Source organism: Pelophylax lessonae (genome assembly GCF_965119305.1).
Source record: "Pelophylax lessonae genome assembly, chromosome: 2".
In the NCBI taxonomy this organism is placed as follows: Eukaryota; Metazoa; Chordata; class Amphibia; order Anura; family Ranidae; genus Pelophylax; species Pelophylax lessonae.
The window spans coordinates 730,145,544-730,168,152 of NC_138769.1; the positions used below are offsets into that span (position 1 = coordinate 730,145,544).

General features: G+C 46.4%; 1 protein-coding gene across 1 annotated transcript in view; it reads right to left on the reverse strand.

The window, feature by feature from the left end:
• LOC309546319 (short transient receptor potential channel 2-like) overlaps positions 1–22,609 on the reverse strand; it is a gene marked incomplete at its 3' end in the record, with an annotated part of 87,309 nt that overhangs the window by 21,512 nt on the left and 43,188 nt on the right. Inside the window, exons 3-8 of the mRNA XM_082245930.1 lie at positions 22,371–22,574; positions 20,378–20,542; positions 11,588–11,762; positions 8,804–9,004; positions 6,816–6,978; positions 3,241–3,333 (exon numbers count right to left, since the gene is read on the reverse strand). Coding sequence (XP_082102056.1) covers positions 3,241–3,333; positions 6,816–6,978; positions 8,804–9,004; positions 11,588–11,762; positions 20,378–20,542; positions 22,371–22,574 — 1,001 coding nt within the window. The remainder of the gene's footprint in view (positions 1–3,240; positions 3,334–6,815; positions 6,979–8,803; positions 9,005–11,587; positions 11,763–20,377; positions 20,543–22,370; positions 22,575–22,609) is intronic.

The window sequence follows — 22,609 nt, forward strand, 5'->3', positions numbered from 1 at the left end:
GTCTAGGTAACCTAGAATCGATATGCCTCTTTGGCGCAGTAGTGCCAACATTGGAGCCAACACCTTCGTGAAGACCCGAGGAGCCGTGGCGAGACCGAAAGGTAACGCCAAAAACTGATAGTGGTTCTCTTCTACGGAAAACCGTAGAAACCGCTGATGTCCTGCGAAAATGGGAATGTGAAGATAGGCGTCCTTGATGTCTATGGACGCTAGGACATCCCCTGGATGCAGGAAGGCTGCTACTGTGCGAATGGATTCCATCTTGAATTTTCTTATGTTGAGAAAGGAATTGAGTGCCCTTAAGTCCAGAATTGGACGCACTTTGCCCTCTTTCCTGGGTATTGTAAATAGGTTTGAATAAAACCCCTGAAAGCGTTCTGTCCAAGGAACGTGGACTACCACTCCTTGTTGTAGTAAATCCGTGACTGCTCTCCGCAGATCTTCTAAACGATCCGGGGATAGTCGGATATTGGAAGGGAAGAATCGCGCCGGTGGGAGAGATCGAAACTCGATCTTATACCCTGACCTTATGATTTCGCAAACCCACTTGTCCGGGATTCTGGAAAGCCATGGATCCGGGAACCGGCGAAGACGTCCCCCCACCCCAGTTATGGGTGGGGGCGCACCTTCAGGCTTTGGTAGACTTATCTTCAGGTCTGGAGGGGGCGGGCCTTTGCTTGCCCGACCAACGACCCCTGAAGCCTCCTGAAGGGGCTTTGGAGGACTTAATTTTTTCACCCGCGGGGCGAAAAAAATTTTTGTGAGCAGAGAAAGAAGGCCCTCGTCTTTGACGAGGTCCTTTACCCTTAACATTTTGCGGTAAAAAGGTGCTCTTTCCTCCCGGGAGATCCTTAATGATCTCATCTAAGTTGGCTCCAAATAGACGCTCTCCTAAAAAGGGGATATTAGCCAATGCTTTTTTGGAACCTTGGTCGGCTAACCAACCTTTTAGCCACAGTGTACGCCTGAGAACCACTGCTGAAACTGATGCTCGCGCCAATAATGGAGTGGCGTCTAACGCCGCATCACACACAAACTGTAACCCCTGTATCATCTGTTCCAACAAATCTGATACCGCCTGAGGGACCTCTTCTAAGTCCCGGCGTAACCACTTGGTCCATTCAGTTACAGTCTGCGAAACCAGACCAATAGCAATTATTGGTCTGAAAGCTGATCCAATCAAGGAAAACATGGTGCGAGACATAGCTTCTATCTTGCGATCCACCGGATCTTTAAAAGACGGAGCGTCTTCTAAAGGAATAACCGTGGCTTTATTCAATCTAGCAATTGGTGAATCCACCACAGGTGGTTCTGTCCATTTCTTAATGAGGGTTTCCTCAAACGGATAACGCCTGTTAATGCGTTTAGAAATAGCAGAAGTGCGTTTTGGCAGACTCCATTCTTCTTTGATTGGATTGCCAAAACATTTGGGCAATGGAAAAACCTTCGCCACTTTGATGCGTTTTTTAGTCCCAAAGGGGATTTCAGTTTCAGCTATTTCCGACGGAGTACCCTGTAATCTTAAGGTTTCTTGAACAGATACAATGAGTGCGTTTACCAACGCTTCCTCTCGGGCTATGGCTGATGCCGAAACATCCTCCTCACTGTCTGAAGAGACAGTACCCGAGACACCAATCCCAGATGAGGTACCTGCAACTGCAGAAATAGGCTCAGATTCTGAATCCGAAGTTTCAGATAATATGGGGTTAGGCGGGGGTCGCTTTCTTGCGCCCTGTCCCTGACAAGCCACTTCCACCCGGGACACAAAAGTTTCCATAATAGCTGACAATGATTCAATCGTCAGTGGGGTGCTGGAGGATCCTGCAGACACCTCGAGGGGATCCGGTGGAGATACATGAGTGGCAGGGTCCATGTTAACTCAGGACACCTCTGCCAGAAAAAACAAAAAACTTTTTTTTTTTTATGTGTATCCCCCTAGCGCAATAGCGCCCCTCAGAGTACCTGCTTCTTGATCCCCACAGAGAGAGAGAGAGGGACCCTCAACCACCCGATGCAGAGAAGTTTCCTACCAACTGCAGTCAGCGTTTGTCTCTTACAGACTGGAAAAAGCTGTGTTCGTTTTCCCGGGTAGGAAGTGGCTCCGCCCCCTGTGTACGCCTTCCGGCGTTCCCAGCTCTCCTCGAGGTTAGCCGGGCTATTCAAACATGGCCGCCCCCATACAGGAGACAATAGACTCCAAAAAAATGGCGGCCGACGTGACCTGCGGACATACATGTACCTGGTCTACAGCAAAATGGCGGCGGATTGCCGAAGTATCGTTTTCCCAGCACATCCACCTGTATATCATGCTGATGGCGGTTTATCGATCTGCAGGAGGTCCACTACAATTAAGGTAGGATTATACCTCCTATGTCTGCTGCAATACTGCAGTCTGCTGGGTAGAGTGTTAGCTCCCAAACCAAGTCCGCTTGCCCATGGTATTTACAAGGGGGACTTTTAGTATCAGATAGATACTGACCATGTATGGAGGGGCCCATATTCCACACTGCCTCATAACGAGGAAAAAAGGAAACATTTACTCACCATACCGACCGACAGGCACCCTCTCTTCACAATACCCTCTCCACCGGGGTGGGGGGTTGTTGACCACTCCGGACGCCTTGACTCTCTGGTTCCTGGCGTCCAAGCGAGACTTTTAACTCGCAAGGTCAGTCCCTCCAATGGGACTCCGTCGCGGCCGACCCAGCGCGGAGCTCTGGTCTGCACGCGCTCGTAGGCAGAAACCGGGGTGACCACTGGATCTCAACATCCAGCCCGTCGCCCGGCCCCGCATACTTACTTGAATGTGTCGCGGCCGACCAAGCGCGATGCAATGGTCTGCGCGCGCTCGTAGGCCGGCTGGGGTGACCACTAGTGTCGCCCAGATCCGGCATAATTGCTTGAAGATCTCACAGGAAAAAACACTAGAGAAAACTACCTAAAAAATATTTTTTCTAAAAAAAATCTTGCCAGGACCAAAAGATCCCAGCAAGGAACTTAGGTCCTTACTCCTGACTAGACAGAAAAAAACTGATTCCTTGTAGCAGAGAGAGGGAGGATATACCCTCTGGGACTGCCCCTAGGGTGGAGCCAGAACGTTTTTTCTTTCTGCCTAGTCCTACTCCTGTGGAGACAACATAACCCAATTGATGTGAATCAAGAAGACTACGTCTGTCAATGAGCGACAGAGAAAGTGAAGTTTAAAAGTCTAGCGGTATGTATAGAATGTGAAATACGTACTTTCCCAGCTTGTCTGATTCGCTGTAGTTAACATAGATGTTGTTGAGGCCACACAGAAAGGCAGTGAGAATAATCATCAAGATAAACATGAACCTAAGGAATGGAGAGACAGAGGAAAACACACGGATTAAAGGGTATGTAACCCCTAACAGTAGACTTTTTTATTTACTTCACTTTGGCCTTTTAAATATAAGACTATCCGATCTTAGGTAACCCTAAATTTGAGCCAGGACTAACATCTAGTCACTTTTTGAATTTGCGTAGAACTGGTATTTTCCAGGTAACACATTTTCTGATAGAGGATCGATGGCCTGCGTTATCAGAGCTGACAGAGGCACAGGGTCCCTATGCTCTAGCATTATGGCAGGCTTTACAACTGCGTTATTTTTTAAGTTCGCTCTCGCCACCAAGTACTTATATCCGACCACTCACGGATTTTGAGGATTACTGCACTAGACAAGACCAGAAGAAGGGCACTTTGTCTTATATGTATGGCCTACTTGTTATTCCTCAGATTCAACCGGTTTTACCTTGGGTCCGTAAGTGGGAGACAGATGAGTAGAACATTCTTGCCAGCCCAAATTAAGAAGATGCTTGCACTAACATTAAAGTCTTCCAGGTGTACTAAATTGCAGGAAACAAGCTATAAGATTTTGTCAAGATGGTATTATACACCAGCCAAACTGCACAAATACTACCCGGAAGTTTCAGAGTGTTGTTGGCATTGCAACGGTGCAGAGGGAACTATGCTCCATATTTTTTGGGCTTGTCCCCAATTAACACATTACTGGTCGGAGGTCCGTAGGATTACTCAGAAATTTACTGAACATATGATCCCAAATGACCCAGCCCTCTTCTTATTAAATATGTCGGACCTTCCGGTATCAGTGTTTCAAAAAGGCATTATTGGCCATCTCCAGCTAGGGCCTGCATACCCTTAAAATGGAAGCAGAAGTCCCCTCCTACGGTTTCGAGTTGGGTGAGCAAAGTAGAAGCAATCAGGAAGATGGAGGAGTTAGTATGGGCATCTAAACATAAGCATGAGAAATTTACTTTACTATGGGGAGGTTGGGATTGGTTTATGACATCTGAGGAAGGAGCCTTATTTCTTAATGGTTAGTAGAGTGCATGGCTGGGAGACCGGTCCTCTCCATGGTGACCTCGAAGTGGGATTTCCGGGGGGCTTACCCCCACCCCCTTTTTTTTTTTCACAGTTAGGGGGGGAGGGGGTTTTATTGCAGGTATGGTATAGCTTGATCTTCTATTGAAGATAAATATGAAGATGTTGGTAACTGTCTCTGTGTTGTTGGAATGTGTTTTCTTTTTTTTCTGTTGGCCTTTTGTAATACAGTGTTTGTAATTTTCAGCAATGATAAAATAAAAAAAAGATTAAAATTCAAAAAAAAAAAATTTAAGACTGTAAGAGTTTTCTTATATCTGTTCAAAAAGTGCAAATATTTGTTGATCATCTCAGAAATTCATAATATAATCTAAATGAGTCTAATTAGTCCTCCCAGTTCTTATCTTGAACTATAGAATAATTAGTGCTCTTAGAATCCCTGCCAGGTCTTCCAGGGTTACCCGAATTCTTGGGACATCTAGTATTTACAGGATCCTTGCCGAGTCTTTCAAAATTGCTAGGAACTCCACTATCTCCAGGTGTTTCAGAGTTTTCTGATGTGACGCTAGGTGTCTCCTCCGACCAAAAGGGTGTTTAGGCTCCAGCGTTTGAAAATGGCAAGTGCTGTGTCTTATTAGCTACCTGAGAACTAGAAGAGTTGTAAAACTCATAGTACCCAGTTGCCTGTTCTTTTCAGACCCAAATTAACCTAACTACTGTTCTGCTTGTCTGCCTGTTGCCAACTCAGATAAACCTAATAACTGGATTGCTGCCCAGCATGACCTCTGCCTGAACCTGACTACTTTACATCTTACTGACTTGTGAACAGTCTTTGCACCATAGCCTTCCCATTCCAGCTACGCCCTTGGTGGCACAATCCGGAGGACCACAATCTGACATCAGTTTGCAGCAAAGAAAATCAGGACCACCAAGGTTCCTGGTCCACTCTCCACCATTAAGAGCTCTGATAAAGACCAACACTGCATCTGTGATGGGCCTAAGCAATCTACTAGGGGATACCATAACATGAGGACACTTGGAAGGATTTAGTAATTTAGCAAAAGACAACTGTAAAGGGTGGCTGAAACTAGTCCACGAAAATGCTTTGTGTTGTCAGCCCATAATAGGGCTGCTGAATGCATTTCTTGCAGAAGAGCTAGTGCTGTTTTTCTTTGTATTTGCATGGTTAAAACATGTATAAGTGTGCATGCATTGCAGAGATGTACTGTATATGTTTTTTTTTCTATTTTGCCCAGATATACACTTAGTCATTCACATTTCTTGTAAAGTGTTGTTATAGATAATAATATCTGTCTGTTTTTGTTGAAGCTGTGATCATAGCTCCCAACTGTCCCTGATTTTGAGGGACTGTCCCTGATTTGGAACAAAGTCCCTCTGTTCCTCTTTCTCTTTGGGACTCTGGAGTAGGGGGACTCACTGGTGGTGACTGGTCTGGCTCTGGAGTGGGAAATATTCTTCTGGGGAGCAATTGAGGGCGCAGATGTCCAAAATTAGCGTACTGGTACACTAAGGCGCACGGAGAGGTGGCGGTATGCTCAAGAGCCATATTTGGAAGTGGCGGTACTGAGTACCAGTGCATACCGGCCCACTTAAAGCACTGGGTAGTGGTAAAAAAAAGAACACTTGTGGGTCTAACTAATCATCTTTTTATGTATACTTACTGTAATGGGGCGTGGTAGGGTGTGTGTCCTATGCCTACATACTTTTGCTAATAGGTGTCACTCGTTCTCATCTCAAACATTTGGGAGGTATGGCTGTGATTGCCAACTTCTTTTAAAATGTTCATGCTGCAGGGCTTTCACTATTGCTTCACTACTTAAAGTGGACCTGAACTTAGAAAAGCAAGGATACGCTATCTTATAGGAAACATCAAAAATGTTAATTGTGCCTAAGCAGAGAAGAAGCAGTACACTTCCTATGCCCAGACACTCCCGTTCTGTGGCCCCCAAAGCTGTATTGCTCTCTCTGCGTCTCAACAAGATTTGAAATGAGATTTGGTGATGTCACTACTGTGCTGCCCACAGAGAAAGCTGTACCTGCGAACCTGTAGTGCAAGGATCTCCCTACTGCTTCACCTTCATCATTACCAAACCAATCATCCAATCACCAGTCATCAGACATGGGACACCAAACAGGGGAGTAAAATACCTCTTCTATTTCAGAGAATGAAGAGGAGGAAGGAGACACGGGATACCAAACAGGGGTATAATACCTCTTCTATTACAGGGAACGAAGAGGAAGTAGGAGACACAGGACACCGGAGAGGGGAGTATAATACCTCTTCCATTACAGAGAACAGAGGAGAAGTAAGAGACACAGGACACCGGAGGGTGATTATACTACTTTTACACTTGCAGAGAACTGGAGGTATCATTTGATTAGTGACCTGAGAGGGTCTGTTTAAGAACCACCCCAGAGGCTCCCCACTCTTTACCTTATCATGTCATCGATCATTTTGCCGATGGAGATCTGCAGGGTCCCGAGGGTCTCATGTGCAGGGAGGATATAGGCTAAACGTGTAAAGCTCAGCATGCTGGTGACAGCAAACAGAACCTCAGCTATGAACTGCGGGTCCTCCGTGTTCCACTCTGGGCGGCCTGTGGGAGGAAAAAAATAAAAGATTTTTAAGTGTAGCTTAACTTTCGTAAGAGGCACACATGGAACTTTCTATGCTGGTTAAATGTGGCCGATCACAGCAACATCGATAAGCAAAACGGTTATATATTAAACTATGGGGTGTATTAATAAAAAAATCACATAGCTGTTTGTTTAATCTGCATGTAAAGTAGTTCTGTGAGAATGGGGCAAGCAGATTTAACTTCATCATTTAACAATGTACATGGAGAAATAATTGTTAGCAAGAGAGATTACAACTTTTGATCTAGAAATTCGGTGAGCTGACAACCTCCTGTGCTGCACCCTTATCAGTTGTTCTTAGCTATCTCTGAGAACTACAGAATACCTCCCCATATGTTATAGTTATAGAAGGTGTAACAAATTAACCGGCACCCCGACCGGGTACCTCCGTTGACGGATGCTCCTAGTGCTTCCCGAGGGATCCAAGCACTCCACCAGACAGCATAACCACCTCAGACCCCACGAACCACCGCAGCTTGGTTGGGGTCTCGCCATTTCCTACCCACCCTGGACCTACGACAAGGCTCCAGGTTCCAGTGGGTGAACCTCTCTTTCCCCAGAGGTGAAGCAGGCATAGGAACAGGGACAAGCTCTTACAAGAGCTTAGTGATTATTCAAGGGAGTATGAAGAGCATAGCAATCCCTTGCAGCAGATTCCCCCAATGAGAGACAGGACTCTTGATTGAGGGTGAAGTAAAACTCAAACTGTTTATTTGAACACATGCACAAAGAGATATACACTGTGGGACAATCCCCCTTAGCAGCCAATCCAGGTACATCCCATAATACGTTTATCTTAAGGCAGACAGCAACAATAGAACAATGAAATACAGGCACTTACCAATAGCAAACCCCACCCCATCTCACTGTCTAGCAAGGGTCTGAGACACTCCTGCAATATTCTAGCAATCTGAAAAGTCCAACCATTCATCTTCATACATTTCCTGAGAGATATTGCTGACAAATATTACTTTTCCATCTGAAGCAATTCAAACCATTAATTATCTGTCTTTCACTGCCAGTGACGGTGAACACCGTTACAGAAGGGAAGGTGTTCTATAGTCCTAACTGTGGATGACTGTGCTACTCCTTCAAAGATACAGTACAATGAGTGAACATTGTCACCCTAGGGCAGGAAGTGTGTTACTTGCTGAATTATCATGTGAAAATGAAAAGCCAGAAAAAAGAAAACTCATGCAGCCACCACATCTGTACTTGGGTTTAGATACAGTTCAGACTTTGGCGTACATTTATATAAAAAAACAAAAAAAACAAAAAAAAAACAAAGAAGTATTCATCCAGTGGAACTGCATATACATTCGCGTTGTGCAAATTGGTAAAAAACCGAATGTTCTTAGACTATATTCTCTTTAGTCTTTGAAAAAAAAAAAAAAAGCATTAATGGAGAAAATACCACATTATGGCCACTAGAGGGTGCTAAATATCATAGTAAACAAATATGCTCCTTAGCTCCTTCTAGTGGCCATAATATAGTGTTTCCCCATTCACTATATTTTTTCAATGGATAACATTTGATCTGTATTAAATGTAGCCTGAGAATGTTTGATTTTCCCTATATTCACAGAATGAATGTGCAATCAGCTCTGCAATTTTTTTTATATACACCCCTTAAAGAGTTTATAGTATTTCTGAACCATTTTATCTTTGGTCATTATTTTCCATGTATACCCCTTGGTGGACCTGCACAGGCTCTTTGGAAGGGGTGTCTGCTTTTGGTTAATTTAAACATTAGTAGACCTAATCATTGCAGCCAGGTTCTACTACCTGCTTTTGTGAAGTAGAAGCATATGTCAGACTCTGGGTCATCTCGGCAGGACAGGTACCCTCTCACTGACACTAGGATCCGCAGGGAGAACGAGGCCAGATACATGCTGATGGTGACGATGTCCAGAAAGTTCCACCAATCCAGGAAGTAACTTCTCAGTCCTTCGATCCAGACCTCCTTACATTCATGCCACAAAAATCCTGCAGACACGAGAAATAGACATGATAAAGTCTCAGGCAGGTCATAGACATGAATGTGCAGGTACAACCTAATCCCATCCAATTAATGCTCTCCCCATAAAAACCAGGAGTACACCGATCAACCACCAATATCACCCTGCCACCAAGGAGCAAGGTCAAACCTTCTTCCTGGGGTCAAATATTCATAAGTCATGCAAATGCCGACACCCATCAATTGCTTCACATTGCCCTTTATTTAAATCCATGTTGTACAAAAAGTTACAGTCACCTGCGCGTTGCAGCTTAAGTGGCCTTAGCTATGGCAACTTAGGCTGAAATGTGTAAGCGACTTTTATTTTTTAACACGATGGATCTTTAACTACTTATCTATTGCCATTCATTCATAAATTTTGTAATGGTGGATGTTCTATGTCTGCAGTTTATAAATGACACTGCAGAAATCATCCCCCCAGCAGTCAGTGTGCATGTCAATGGCTGTGAAGCAACACAGCGTACAGAGACAATCTGAGCGGCTCTGTGCCTTGTGATTGCTGTGAAAACCAATCATAGTGACCACGAATGTAAACAGTGTAGTGTTTACATTGCTGAGTCCGCCCCTTCTTCTTACACTGGAGGAACTAATGAATGAATGAGTCACTTATTAGTTCCAGGTGAGCAGATCAGTGGATATTTAAAGAGTCATGGATAGTTTTTAACCCCCCCCCCCCTTTTGTACATCAGATCTCCTGTAAATGAACCTCTTCACCTTCCCTATTCTACAGAATAACCCCTTCATCTCCATTCCCCCACTGTATGTCTTCTGTACATTAAAGCAAAAGGGAATTAGTTCACACTTCAATACTCCCCCTCTGCAAGCAGAATTGCAGAAATTTTTTCCCATCTCTAAATTTTTTATTATTTATTTATTTTATTTTATTTTTAGCCCCCCCCCCCCGTAGCCATTCTGACCTAGGCGAGAATCATGTGTACCTGGGATACCTATATCATATCTCTGAGGAGGCTGCAGAGCGACTGGGGGGCGGACTTGTGTGTCATCAGAGCTGGCTGCCTGCATCGGGAATTGGCCTCCAGCTAAAAGCTACCAAGATGGTGGCATGGGACCAGTTTCTTGGCACCCGAACAGCAGGTTGCAGCAGTACAATGCCAAATTTGCTGTGTGGGTGAGTATGTGCTTTAAAGGGCGCTACAGGTAAGTGAGAAAAAAAAAAACATAGGGCGGTGGGGGGATTTGTGTACTGTCTCTGTGCATGACCTGTGTGCATTGTACCTAGTGCACCATTATCAAGCTCCACATTTTAATCCACTAAATACCAGCATTGTTCATCGTTTCTAAAAAAAAAGTGTGGTATAAAATGAGATCACTTTGTGTTTATCACTTTCCAAAAAAGGGGTCATTTCTGGGGTCTGCAGTTTTCTCTTTTAAATTGTTTGGTTTTGTTTCCCTTTACATAGTAAAAATATCCCCCACCACTGTTGTTATTACAAACCCAATTCCAAAAAAGTTGGGACACTGTACAAATTGTGAGTAAAAAAAGCAATGGACCACTGTAACAGTTCCCACCCCCCCAGGCATTCAGAACTATTTAAAGGAACCCCAGGGTAGGTGGGAAGGGGTGAATTGCTTACCTTTTTCTAAAGTTTCCAGGCTGGTACTCTTCAATCTTCTCCCAGCAGTGGGCCAGAGTACGCTGCTCTCTGCATTAATACTCTGTAAACGAACGCCATTGTGTTGATGCCTCCTCAGGGGCAGGCCCATGATAACCTGCACTCACAGTATGGTCCTCAGCCTTTCAACCCAGGAGACTAAGGACATCTTGTGGCCAAGCAGAGGTACTGTGGGGAGCAGCTCCAGAGTATTATATTGCCTAAGCTTGTTTTTTTTTTTTTATTAAATAGCTAGGGGGGGGGGGGGCATATCCCATAGAAGAAAAGCTTGGAGTTGTGTTTTAAGTTTAAAACACTAAAATTAAAGATTTTGAGGTTGGAACTAAGATATAAATAGCTAAATCTGACCTCTAGCAGTCTTGCACAGTGCCGTCTTCTCTCCTGGATTGTAATGGCTTACTCTGATTTTACTGCACACTATGAGCTTCTCACAATGTGCATCAGAAGCTGCAGCAAGTCAGATAGAACCCCGCCTCATTCCCTGGCTGGAGGATGTCCAGCACTTTCCTCCCCAGCCTGACTGTCCTTTGCTTGCCCCTTTCATTAATTGGATTTCAGTTCTTTCAATCATGGAGGCTGAGCATCACATATGGGTGTTCCTTGAATGCAAATGCAGCTTGCAACGCCCACTCTTCCAGACTGACACCCACTTATCAAAGCATTTTTATATTTGCATAACTCCTCCCAAGAGCCGCCCACTGCTTGCATTAGAACTGAGAGGAGTACTGAGGCATGTACAGCCCCTTCCACCAGCTATGATCTGCCTGCATTGCATAGAGAAGCACAGATGACATCGCTAAGTGTGAAATAAGATGTAATGAAAACGGAAAGGTTTTATATAAAGGTTGATTGGGGGGGGGGGGGCTGGAAGGAACACATTAGCAGATTAAACTTAATTCTAAAAGTCTGTAAACTGACCGGCAACCCATATCATGTGCAGCGAGTTCTGCCAGATGCTCTGATCACGGCCCTCATATATATCGTGCCTCTTCTCCATGATCATGGACTCCACCAGGAGGAAAATCAGGAACCACAAGTACGAAGCAGAGTGCAGAAGGAATTTTATGACCGGAATTTTCAGGATTCTCCCCACCTGGATGACAGACATCATACAATTAATACAGACATTATCGGATATCGATATCGGGTACAAAAATAAATAAGCAGAGGTTCTCGTCACTGTACAGGTGATCAGTAGATTCAGATATACAGGCAGCTGGGTGTTCCTTTAAATCAGTGATGAGGAACCTTGGCCCCCCAGATGTTTTGGAACTATATTTCCCATGATCCTCATGCGCTCTGACGTGTAGTTGAGTATCATGGGAAATGTAGTTCCAAAACATCTGGGGTGCCAAGGTTCCCCATCACTGCTTTAAATCAAGCTTGGATCCGCCTCCTCCCACATCCAGAGCCTTCCTATTGGTCCTCTATGATGGGTGGCCACACTGACCAGCAGATGCACTCAGGAATTATGGAAATAATTATGGGACCTTTTTAAAGGTAAATTTGTGCAGGCTTGGCTGGCAGCTAAGCCTATCTGTGTTTTTCCTGGGTTGGGCAGAGATCCAGGGAGAGCTGGATGACTCACAGGCAGCATCACTGAGACCTCCCCCCTACTTCTCAAACTTGCTGGAAACTTCCAGAAGATTGGGAGGGGAGGTAAGGTGGAGCTGCCTGGAGTATTCTAAGGGCCCTGACCAATCATCAACATGGGTTGGCAGGGGGGCAATCCCCCTCAAATACTCTGGGTCTGCCCAGCTGGGGAGGAGTATGTTCAGGTGGAAGCTGGAGATGGAGTGTTAGGCTGTTGGTGGCCTTTGAGGGAGCTCCCCAGTCTGGTGGCTGGGGGGGGGGGTGACTTGGGCCTAGGCTCAGGTGCGGACAGGACCCTCTTCAAGACACACAGAGGTGTCCTGGGCAGGAGGCATGGGAGCAAGGAGAGGACAGTGGGAGAACAATGCTAGGCAAGTCTCCAGGACAAGAAACAGCCAAGAGGGCTGGCGAGTGACATACAGTTAAGAGGACTGAGATGGAGCAGTCTGGGATGGGTGCAGAGCCACTCAGGAAGACTGTGGTGGCACGGGCAGTGTGAAAGGGGCAGCTACAGCCAGGAGGGCTGGCAGGGCCTGAAGAGGGGGTACTGGGAGCAGTAGCCACAGATAGGACAGCTAGCACCAAATACTTCTATCTTTTTGCTACACCATAGGGGCCCATGGTCCCTGCCTGTAAAGGGCATTGATCCAGACCCAGTTGAGATTGTGCTGAGTCTGAAAATTGTGCTAGCTGGTCCTGGGAGTGATAGTCTGCAAACAAGCGTGTGCTGGAGGCTGAAGAGGAGAAAATGTATATACTGGAGTGTATATAGTTCAAGTCCCTACAGAGCTTTATTGATCAAATGGGCATCATATATGCACCCTTCTCCATCCATGTTTAATTCCCCTAATAAAAACAAAGGACTCCTTCTTGGCTCGGAGTGACTGGAAATTTGTGTGCCTGGCTGGGCATGGTGGGAGATAACCGCATTTACCAGAGGCCCCTACGGGGGTACCGATATATATATATATATATGTAAGTGTGTGTGTGTGTGAATGTAAAGGTAGAATCCTACATAGACAGAATTTTCCTGTCTAAGTGCCGGTTCACACTATAGCGATGTAAAACATTGCATGTGATTTGCAGAGCAGTGCGGTGAGAATTACATGCGATGTCTGTGCGATGTGAATTCAGCCATACAAATTGTATGGCTTGATTTTCATCGCATTTGGACCAAATTCGTCTGGGACCCTTTTTTTGGTCAGCACCAGAATCGGATCACATGGGTGTTCACACCTATGCAATCCGATTCCTGTCCGAACTGACAGTTCGCACTGCGATATGCGAACCGATCTGGGGGTGTCGTTAACTTTGTATTGACACTCCCAGCAGTTCACATATGGCAGTTGGAACTGCCTGCGAGTCGGGTGCGATGCGGGAACCCGCAGTGGATTTGCAGGGTTCCCGCGTCGAACCAATGTGAATCGGCACTAAACCCTACTTTTTTTTTTTCGTACAAGCACTATAGATACTTTGTATTTATAGTTAGTATTAGTTTCTTGTGTGGAGAAACACCGCCACCTGCTGGTAACTCTTCAATAATGCGGCTTCTATGAGATTTCTGAACTTTCGTTTCTAAAGCAGAACTCTAGCTTTAAAAACAAAACCATTTGGGAGCAGAAAGTTTGGTATTGCAGAAGATACATACTTAACATAAAAGCTTGCTAATAAAAAAGGGTCAGTTTTCAGTTTTGAGGTGGAGGAATGATGTAGGCCAGATGTCTCCATACTTTCTAAACAGAGGAACAGAGAACAAGTTTACTGTCTTTCAGACTATAGGGGGCCCAGATTGTGGCCAATGGGAGTAGAAAATGTTCCCAATTTCGTGGGAATAAACATTATCTCAGGCTTGGAGGTCAGGCAGAGTAAATAAATTGCATAGTACACATGGTCAGCAAGAGGAGCAATAGTGCCCCATCATAGGTGTTAGTGGGAGGAATAGTGCCCCATCATAGGTGTCAGTGCAGGAATAGTGCCCCATCATAGGTGTCAGTGGGAGGAATAGTGCCCCATCATAGGTGTCAGTGGAGGAATAGTGCCCCATCATTGGTGTCAGTGGAGGAATAGTACCCCATCATTGGTGTCAGTTGGAGAAATGGTGCCCTACTATTGGTGTCAATGGGATGAATAGTGTCTCCTCATTGGTATAAGTGGGAGGAATTGTCAATGGAAATATTATAGTTCCCCATCATTGGTGTTAGTGGGAGGAATAGTTCTCCATCATTTGTGTCAGTGGGAGGAAAAGTGCCCCATCATTGGTGTCAGTGGGGAGGAATAGTTCCCCATCATTGGTGTCAGTGGGAGGAAAAGTGCCCCATCATTGGTATCGGTGGGGAGGAATAGCTACCCATCATTGGTGGCAGTGGGAGGAATAGTGTCCCATCATTGGTGACAGTGGGAGGAATAGTGTCCCATCATTGGTGTCAGTGGGAGGAATAGTGTCCCATCATTGGTGTCAGTGGGAGGAATAGTGTCCCATCATTGGTGTCAGTGGGTGGGAGGAATCGTTCCCCATCATTGGTGTCAGTGGGAGGAATAGTGGCCCATCATTGATGCCAGTGGGAGGAATAGTTCCCCATCATTGGTGTCAGTGGGAGGAATAGTGCCCCATCATTGGTGTCAGTGGAGGGAATAGTGATCTGTTGTTGGTGTCATTGGGAGGAATAGTACCCCATCATAGGCATCAATGGGAGGAATAGTGGCTGATTGTTGGTGTCAGTGGGGGGAATAGTGCTCCATTGTTGGTGTCAATCGGAGGAATAGTGCCCCATTGTTGATGTCAGTGGGGAGAATAGAGCCCCATTGTTGGTGTCGGTGGGGGGAATAGTGCCCCATTGTTGGTGTCAGTGGGGGGAATAGTGCCCCATTGTTGGTGTCAATGGGAGGAATAGTGCATGATTGTTGGTGTCAGTGGGGGGGGGGGGGAGTGCCCCATTGTTGGTGTCAGTGGGGGGAATAGTACCCCATTGTTGGTGTCATTGGGGGGAATAGTGTCCCCTTGTTGGTGTCAGTGGGGGGAATAGTGCCCCAAGGGCCAGATAAAGGCTAGCAAAGGACCGCAGTGTGACAGGAGTCACTTTGGCTGGAGGGGTTTGTGGAACCCAGATTACTTTAGAGAGATCAGAAAAACTCCTTGTCCAGCTTTCCCGGCCCCTCTTATGTGTAATTCACCCTGTGTCTATTAGGGGCAAGAACCCCAATCGGGTCTATGGGACACTATTCCTCCCACTGACACCAATGATGGTTAACTATTCCTCCCCACTGATACCAATGATGGGGCACTTTTCCTCCCACTGACACCAATGATGGGGAACTATTCCTCCCCACTGATACCAATGATGGGGCACTTTTCCTCCCACTGACACCAATGATGGGGAACTATTCCTCCCACTAACACCAATGATCGGGAACTGTAATACAGTATTTCCACTGACATTTCCTCCCACTTATACCAATGAGGAGACACTATTCATCCCATTGTAAACAATAGTAGGGCACCATTTCTCCCACTGACACCAATGATGGGGTACTATTCCTCTACTGACACCAATGATGGGGCACTATTCCTCCCACTGACACTAATGATGGGGCACTATTCCTCCCAAAGACACCTATGATGGGGCACTATTCCTCCACTGACACCTATGATGGGGCACTATTCCTCCCACTGACACCTATGATGGGGCACTATTCCTCCCACTGACACCTATGATGGGGCACTATTCCTCCACTGACACCTATGATGGGGCACTATTCCTCCCACTGACACCTATGATGGGGCACTATTCCTCCCACTGACACCTATGATGGGGCACTATTCCTCCCACTGACACCTATGATGGGGCACTATTCCTCCCACTGACACCTATGATGGGGCACTATTCCTCCCACTGACACCTATGATGGGGCACTATTCCTCCCACTGATACCTATGATGGGGCACTTTTGCTCCTCTTGCTGACCATGTGTACTATGCAATTTATTTACTCTGCCTGACCTCCAAGCCTGAGACATTGTTTATTCCCACGAAATTGGCAACATTTTCTACTCCCATTGGCCACAATCTAGGCCCCCTATAGTCTGAAACAAAACTTGTTCTCTATTTGCTCTGTTTAGAAAGTATGGAGACATCTGGCCTACATCATCCCTCCACCTCAAAACTGAAAACTCACCACCCTCTTTTATTAGCAAGCTTTTATGTTAAGTATGTATCTTCTGCAATACAAGACTTTCTGCTCCCAAATGGTTTTGTTTTTGAAGCTAGAGTTCTGCTTTAGAAATGAATGTTCAGAAATCTCATAGAAGCCGCATTATTGGAGAGTTACCAGCAGGTGGTGGTGTTTCTCCACACAAGAAACTAATACTAACTATAAATACAAAGTATCTATAGTGCTTGTCTAAAATTAAAAAAAAAAAAAAAAAGTGGGGTTTAGTGCCGGTTCACATTGGTGCGATGCGGGAACCCTGCCAATCCACTGCGGGTTCCCGCATCGCACCCGACAGGCTGTTTCCACTGCCATATACTTTGTTGAAGCACCTTTGGCACCAATTACAGCCTCCAGTCTTGGCACACCTATATTTGGGCAGTTTCTCCCATTCTTCTTTGCAGGACCTCTCAAGCCCCATCAGGTTGGATGGGGAGCATCGGCGCACAGCCATTTTCAGATCTTTCCAGAGATGTTCATTGGGGTTCAAGTCTGGGCTCTGGCTGGGCCACTCAAGGACATTCACAGAGTTGTCCCAAAGCCACTCCTTTGTTATCTTGGCTGTGTGCTTAGTGTCATTGTCCTGTTGGAAGATGAACCTGAGGTCCACAGCGCAGGTTTTCATCAAGGATGTCTCTGTACATTGCTAGATACATCCTTCCCTTGATCCTGACTAGTCTTCCAGTTCCTGCTGCTGAAAAACATCCCCACAGCATGATGCTGCCATCACCATGCTTCACTGTAGGGATGGTATTGGCCAGGTGATGAGCGGTGCCTGGTTTCCTCCAAACATGACGCTTGCCATTAAGGCCAAAAAGTTCAATCTTTGTTTCATAAGACCAGATAGTTTTGTTTCTCATGGTCTGAGAGTCCTTCAGATGCCTTTTGGCAAACTCCAGGCGGGCTGTCATGTGCCTTTTGCTGAGGTGTGGCTAATGTCTGACCACTCTACCATACAGGCCTGATTGGTGGAGTGCTGCAGAGATGGTTGTTCCTCTGGAAGGTCCACAGAGTAACGCTGGAGCTCTGTCAGAGTGACCATCGGGTTCTTGGTCACCTCCTAGACTAAGACCCTTCTCCCCCGATCGCTCAGTTTGGCCAGGTGGCCCACTCTAGGAAAAGTCCTGGTGATTCCAAACTTCTTCCATTTACGGATGATGGAGGCCACTGTGCTCATCGGGCCTTCAATGATGCAGAAATCTTTCTGTACCCTTCCCCAGATCTGTGCCTCGATACAATAATGCCTCAAGGGTCTACAGACGATTCCTTGGACTTCATGGCTTGGTTTGTGCTCTGACATGCTCTGTTAAAGCCTCGTACTCACGCAACGAATTTTCGCCGACCGATCGTTCATCTTTTGTCCAGAGTGTTGTCTGTTGGTTGGAATGTGCCTAGACTGCACACAAATTTTCCCACACGACAGAATTCTACTTCAGAAGTGATGTCATGTGTTGGTTTGCTTTCTTTGTGTTCTTTCTTCTCTGAGCATGCCCAGTCTTGCTCATAAGATTTTCCCCCATCAAAATCTGTACTGACTGCAAGAAAATCGGACGTGTTTTGACGGAGGACAAAAATTATATAGCCTGCACACCAGGATTTTTTCAGCCGAAAAGTCGGAGTCGGTTTTCGAGAGCACCATACTAACAAGCCGAAAATCGGCGGATCGGTCGTCGGACGCAAATTCACGACCGAATTTCGACTCGTGTGTATGGGGCTTAACTGTGGGACCTTATCTAGACAGGTGTGTGCCTTTCCAAATCATGTCCAATCAACTAAATTTACTACAGGTGGACTCCAATCAAGTTGTAAAAACATCTCAAGGATGATTAATGGAAACAGGATGCACCTGAACTCAATTCTGAGTGTCATGATCTACTAACAGACATATCAGCCTGGATGTCTCACCGCTTCCTCAAACTGAATCTATCTAAAACCGAGCTCATAATATTTCCTCCTCTACGTGCCCCTTCCTCGGAATTCTCTGTCAAGATCAATGGAATAACTATTAGTCCTTCCACACATGCCAGGGTGCTAGGGGTAACCCTGGACTCTGCACTGTCCTTTCAGGCTCACATCCAATCCCTGTCCAAATCATGCCGCCTTAACCTCCGCAACATCGCTAGAATACGGCCCTTTTTAACCAATGACACCACCAAGCTTTTAATTCACGCCCTGGTTATCTCTCGCCTCGACTACTGCAACTCCCTCCTCATTGGATTACCCTTACATAGATTATCCCCCCTTCAATCCATAATGAATGCTGCTGCAAGACTTACCCACCTTACCAACCGTTCAGTGTCCTCCAACCCTCTCTGCCAATCCCTCCATTGGCTTCCACTCGCCCAACAAATAAAATTCAAAGTGCTAACAATAGTTTACAAAGCCATCCACAACTCTGCCCCCAGCTACATCACTAACCTGATCTCAAAATATCAACCAAGCCGCTCTCTTCGGTCCTCCCAAGACCTCCTGCTCTCTAGCTCCCTTATCACCTCTTCCCATGCTCGCCTCCAGGATTTCTCCAGAGCTTCTCCCATTCTTTGGAACTCTCTACCCCAATCTGTCCAACTGTCCCCTAATCTATCCATCTTTAGACGATCCCTGAAAACCCTTCTCTTTAAAGAAGCCTACCCGGCCACTAACTAATAACGCTGTTTCACTTGCTCCATCAGCTCATCCCCCACAGCTATTACCTTTTGTATCAATTGACCCTCCCTTTTAGATTGTAAGCTCTAACGAGCAGGGCCTTCAGATACCTTTTGTTCCAAATTGTATTGTAACTGTAATGTCTGCCCTCATTTTGTTAAGCGCTGCGCAAACTGTTGGTGCTATATAAATCCTGTATAATAATAATAATAATAATGGCAAAGGCTGCAACAACGTATGTACATTGGATTTATTTTTATTTTTTAATAAATTTGCGAAGATTTCAAACAAACGTCTTTCACATTGTCATTATGGGGAATTATTTGTAGAATTTTGAGGAAAATTATGAATTTAATCAATTTTGGATTAAGGCTGTAACATAACAAAATGTGGAAAAAGTAAAGCGACGTGAATACTTTCTGGATGCACTGTACATCAGGTCGTTATCAGAGTGCCCTCTTACATCAGGGCCCCTGCAGAGTCCCCCCTTGCCCTATGGTCTCCTAATCCCCTTTACCATTGTAAGGCTTTCAAAGGGACTGTAGCAGCAAGGTGGAAGCTGTGAGGCAGAGCAGGATGGCACTGTCTAGCTGTGGGTCGGATAAAGTCTTGTAGGGGGCCGAACCTGGCCCCTCGGAGTGTAGTTTGGAGACCCCCTGCCCTAGGGGAAGGCATTCTCTCTCTTTTGGAGCACGTTGCACAATGCTTTATGAGGGTTTCTCATCTTTATCTGGATCAGCTAAGGGTATAGCGTTCTGGGAATTTTCAGGGGTTTTATATTTTTTTTTATCTTTTTTTGAACATTATGGACATTTGTCTTTTTCCAACCCAACCAACAATGGAAGAACTTTTGCATCCAGCACAAGGTCTCTGCCAACCTGCTGTCCATCTACCATCCTGGCAGCAATAAAAGTCTTTGTTATTGGTACATTCAGCCATTTCTGGATTTCCATACTTCTGACCCCTCACCCCCAGGGCCGATCCTGGGTGGGTGCGCGGGGTGCACCGCGCCCAGGCACCGCGTGAGGGGGGCACACATAACCCTTAAAATCTCCCGCAAGTCGCGGGAGTCTCTCACTGCAGCCGCTACATCCTTTGTAGTTCCGGCTCACAGGCGGAGTGATATCAAATGCACTCCGCCTGTGAGAGGAGGAGCCGTACAGAGGAAGCAGCGGCTTTGCTCTCTACACCCCCCATATACTGTACCTCTCTATACATCAAATATACAGTGGAATGTCCCAGAACTCTCCCACCTTAGACGTACCTTGGATTTGGGAGCCAGCCAGTAGATGAGGCAGAGGAAAGGCATGGACATGAAGATGGTGCAAGCAATGAAGAGCTTCCAAATCATATTACTCCCCCTCCATCCGGATAGCTTCCCACTCCATATGGAGGACAGGACCTGCTGGCAGATGGGATGTGCCACAAACTGGAAGAACGGGACAGGAAACAGGACAGGAAAGGATTAGACACAGCAGAGATCACCGAACATACTGGAGCAAAATGAACATGCTGAAAATTGTGAAAGCCTGTGTCTAACCAAAGCTAATTTACCCCAGTCGTGTGTTGTTATCTATCAATCCTCTCACCCGTGAGTGATGTTTTATTTACAAATGGAGTCTGCTGGAAACCCTGTTGGTGAGATCTCTGCAAACCATATGCTGTGCCCGTTATGAGGGGTTCCCACCATCCCTGTGCTGAGTTCCTGGGTCTGTACACCTGCTGTGCCCATTATGAGGGGTTCCCACTATCCCTGTGCTGAGTTCCCGGGTCTGTGCACCTGCTGTGCCCATTCAAAGGGGTTCCCACCATCCCTGTGCTAAATTACTAGGTCTATACACCCGCTGCGCCCATTGTAAAGGGGTTCCCACCATCCCTGTGCTGAGTTCCCGGGTCTGTACACCTGCTGTGCCCATTATGAGGGGTTCCCATCATCCTTGTGCTGAGTTCCTGGGTCTGTACACCTGCTGTGCCCATTATGAGGGGTTCCCACTATCCTGTGCTGAGTTCCCAGGTCTGTACACCTGCTGTGCCCATTATGAGGGGTTCCCACCACCCCTGTGCTAAGTTCCCTGGTCTGTACACCTGCTGTGCCCATTATGAGGGGTTTCCACCACCCCTGTGCTGAGTTCCCTGGTCTGTACACCTGTTGTGCCCATTATGAGGGGTTCCCATCACCCCTGTGCTGAGTTCTCAGGTCCGTACACCTGCTGTGCCCATTATGAGGGGTTCCCACCATCCCTGTGCTGAGTTCCCTGGTCTGTACTTCTGTTGTGCCCATTCAAAGGGGTTCCCATCATCCCTGTGCTAAATTACTAGGTCGATACACCCGCTGCGCCCATTGTAAAGGGGTTCCCACCATCCTGTGCTGAGTTCCTGGGTCTGTACACCTGCTGTGCCCATTATAAGGGGTTCCCACCATCCCTGTGCTGAGTTCCCAGGTCTATACACCTGCTGTGCCCATTATAAGGCGGTTTCCACCATCCCTGTGCTGAGTTCCTGGGTCTGTACACCTGCTGTGCCCATTATGAGAGGTTCCACCATTCCTGTGCTGAGTTCCCGGGTCTATACACCTGCTGTGCCCATTATAAGGGGTTCCCACCATCCCTGTGCTGAGTTCCCGGGTCTATACACCTGCTGTGCCCATTATAAGGCGGTTTCCACCATCCCTATGCTGAGTTCCCGGGTCTGTACACCTGCTGTGCCCATTATGAAGGGGGACCAGTTCCCTGAAACATGTAAGCTGGCATCATCATCCACTCTTTTGTTGAAGTCAGAGAGTGGAATTCAGGATTCTGTGCTTTTTGATATGCTATCAGTCTACTTAGCTTGTGAGTATATCATGTTTTCTATCACCCTTTAATAAAGTGCTAAAGATAATGCACTAGGCGTTTGCACCCTCTTAGTTTCTTGTTTTCTGCACATTCGCTGTGCTCATAATAAGATGCTCCTGCCATCCCTTCTGGCTTCTTATTCTCTTTATATTATGTAGCAGGAGGAGCTCCTAGGTACAGGTTGGGACATCCCATGAGGTGCGGGAACACACATTCCCAGGTGGACAGGAACTGAGCTGTGAATTGTGGAAGATGTTGGAGTGTCCGTGTAAGAAGCTAAGGACTGAATCAGCTCATCAGGCTCCTCTTATAATTCAAACATCTCTGGATTCACCCTTAAAAATAACTGCAGTCACATGACCAGCTCCAGCCTCCTGGCAATGCCCAGTCCTCTCTACGTCTAATAATGGCGGGAGCCGTTACCCTCTTCTGTTTGTGGTGTACAGCCAGCCGCAGCCTGGCCAGGTTAGGGATCCCTTCCTCGAAGGCCTGATTGTCCAACTCTTCCTCGTCGCTGTCGTCTCCGCAGTCGTTCAGCACCGCCGTTACTTCACTCTGGTTTCGGCACATGCCCAGCAGCTCCACCGCAAACTCCTGACTCAGGTCCTCCAGGGCCAGGTACTCCGGCTGCAGGAATCACAGAATTAGAAACATTTTATTTA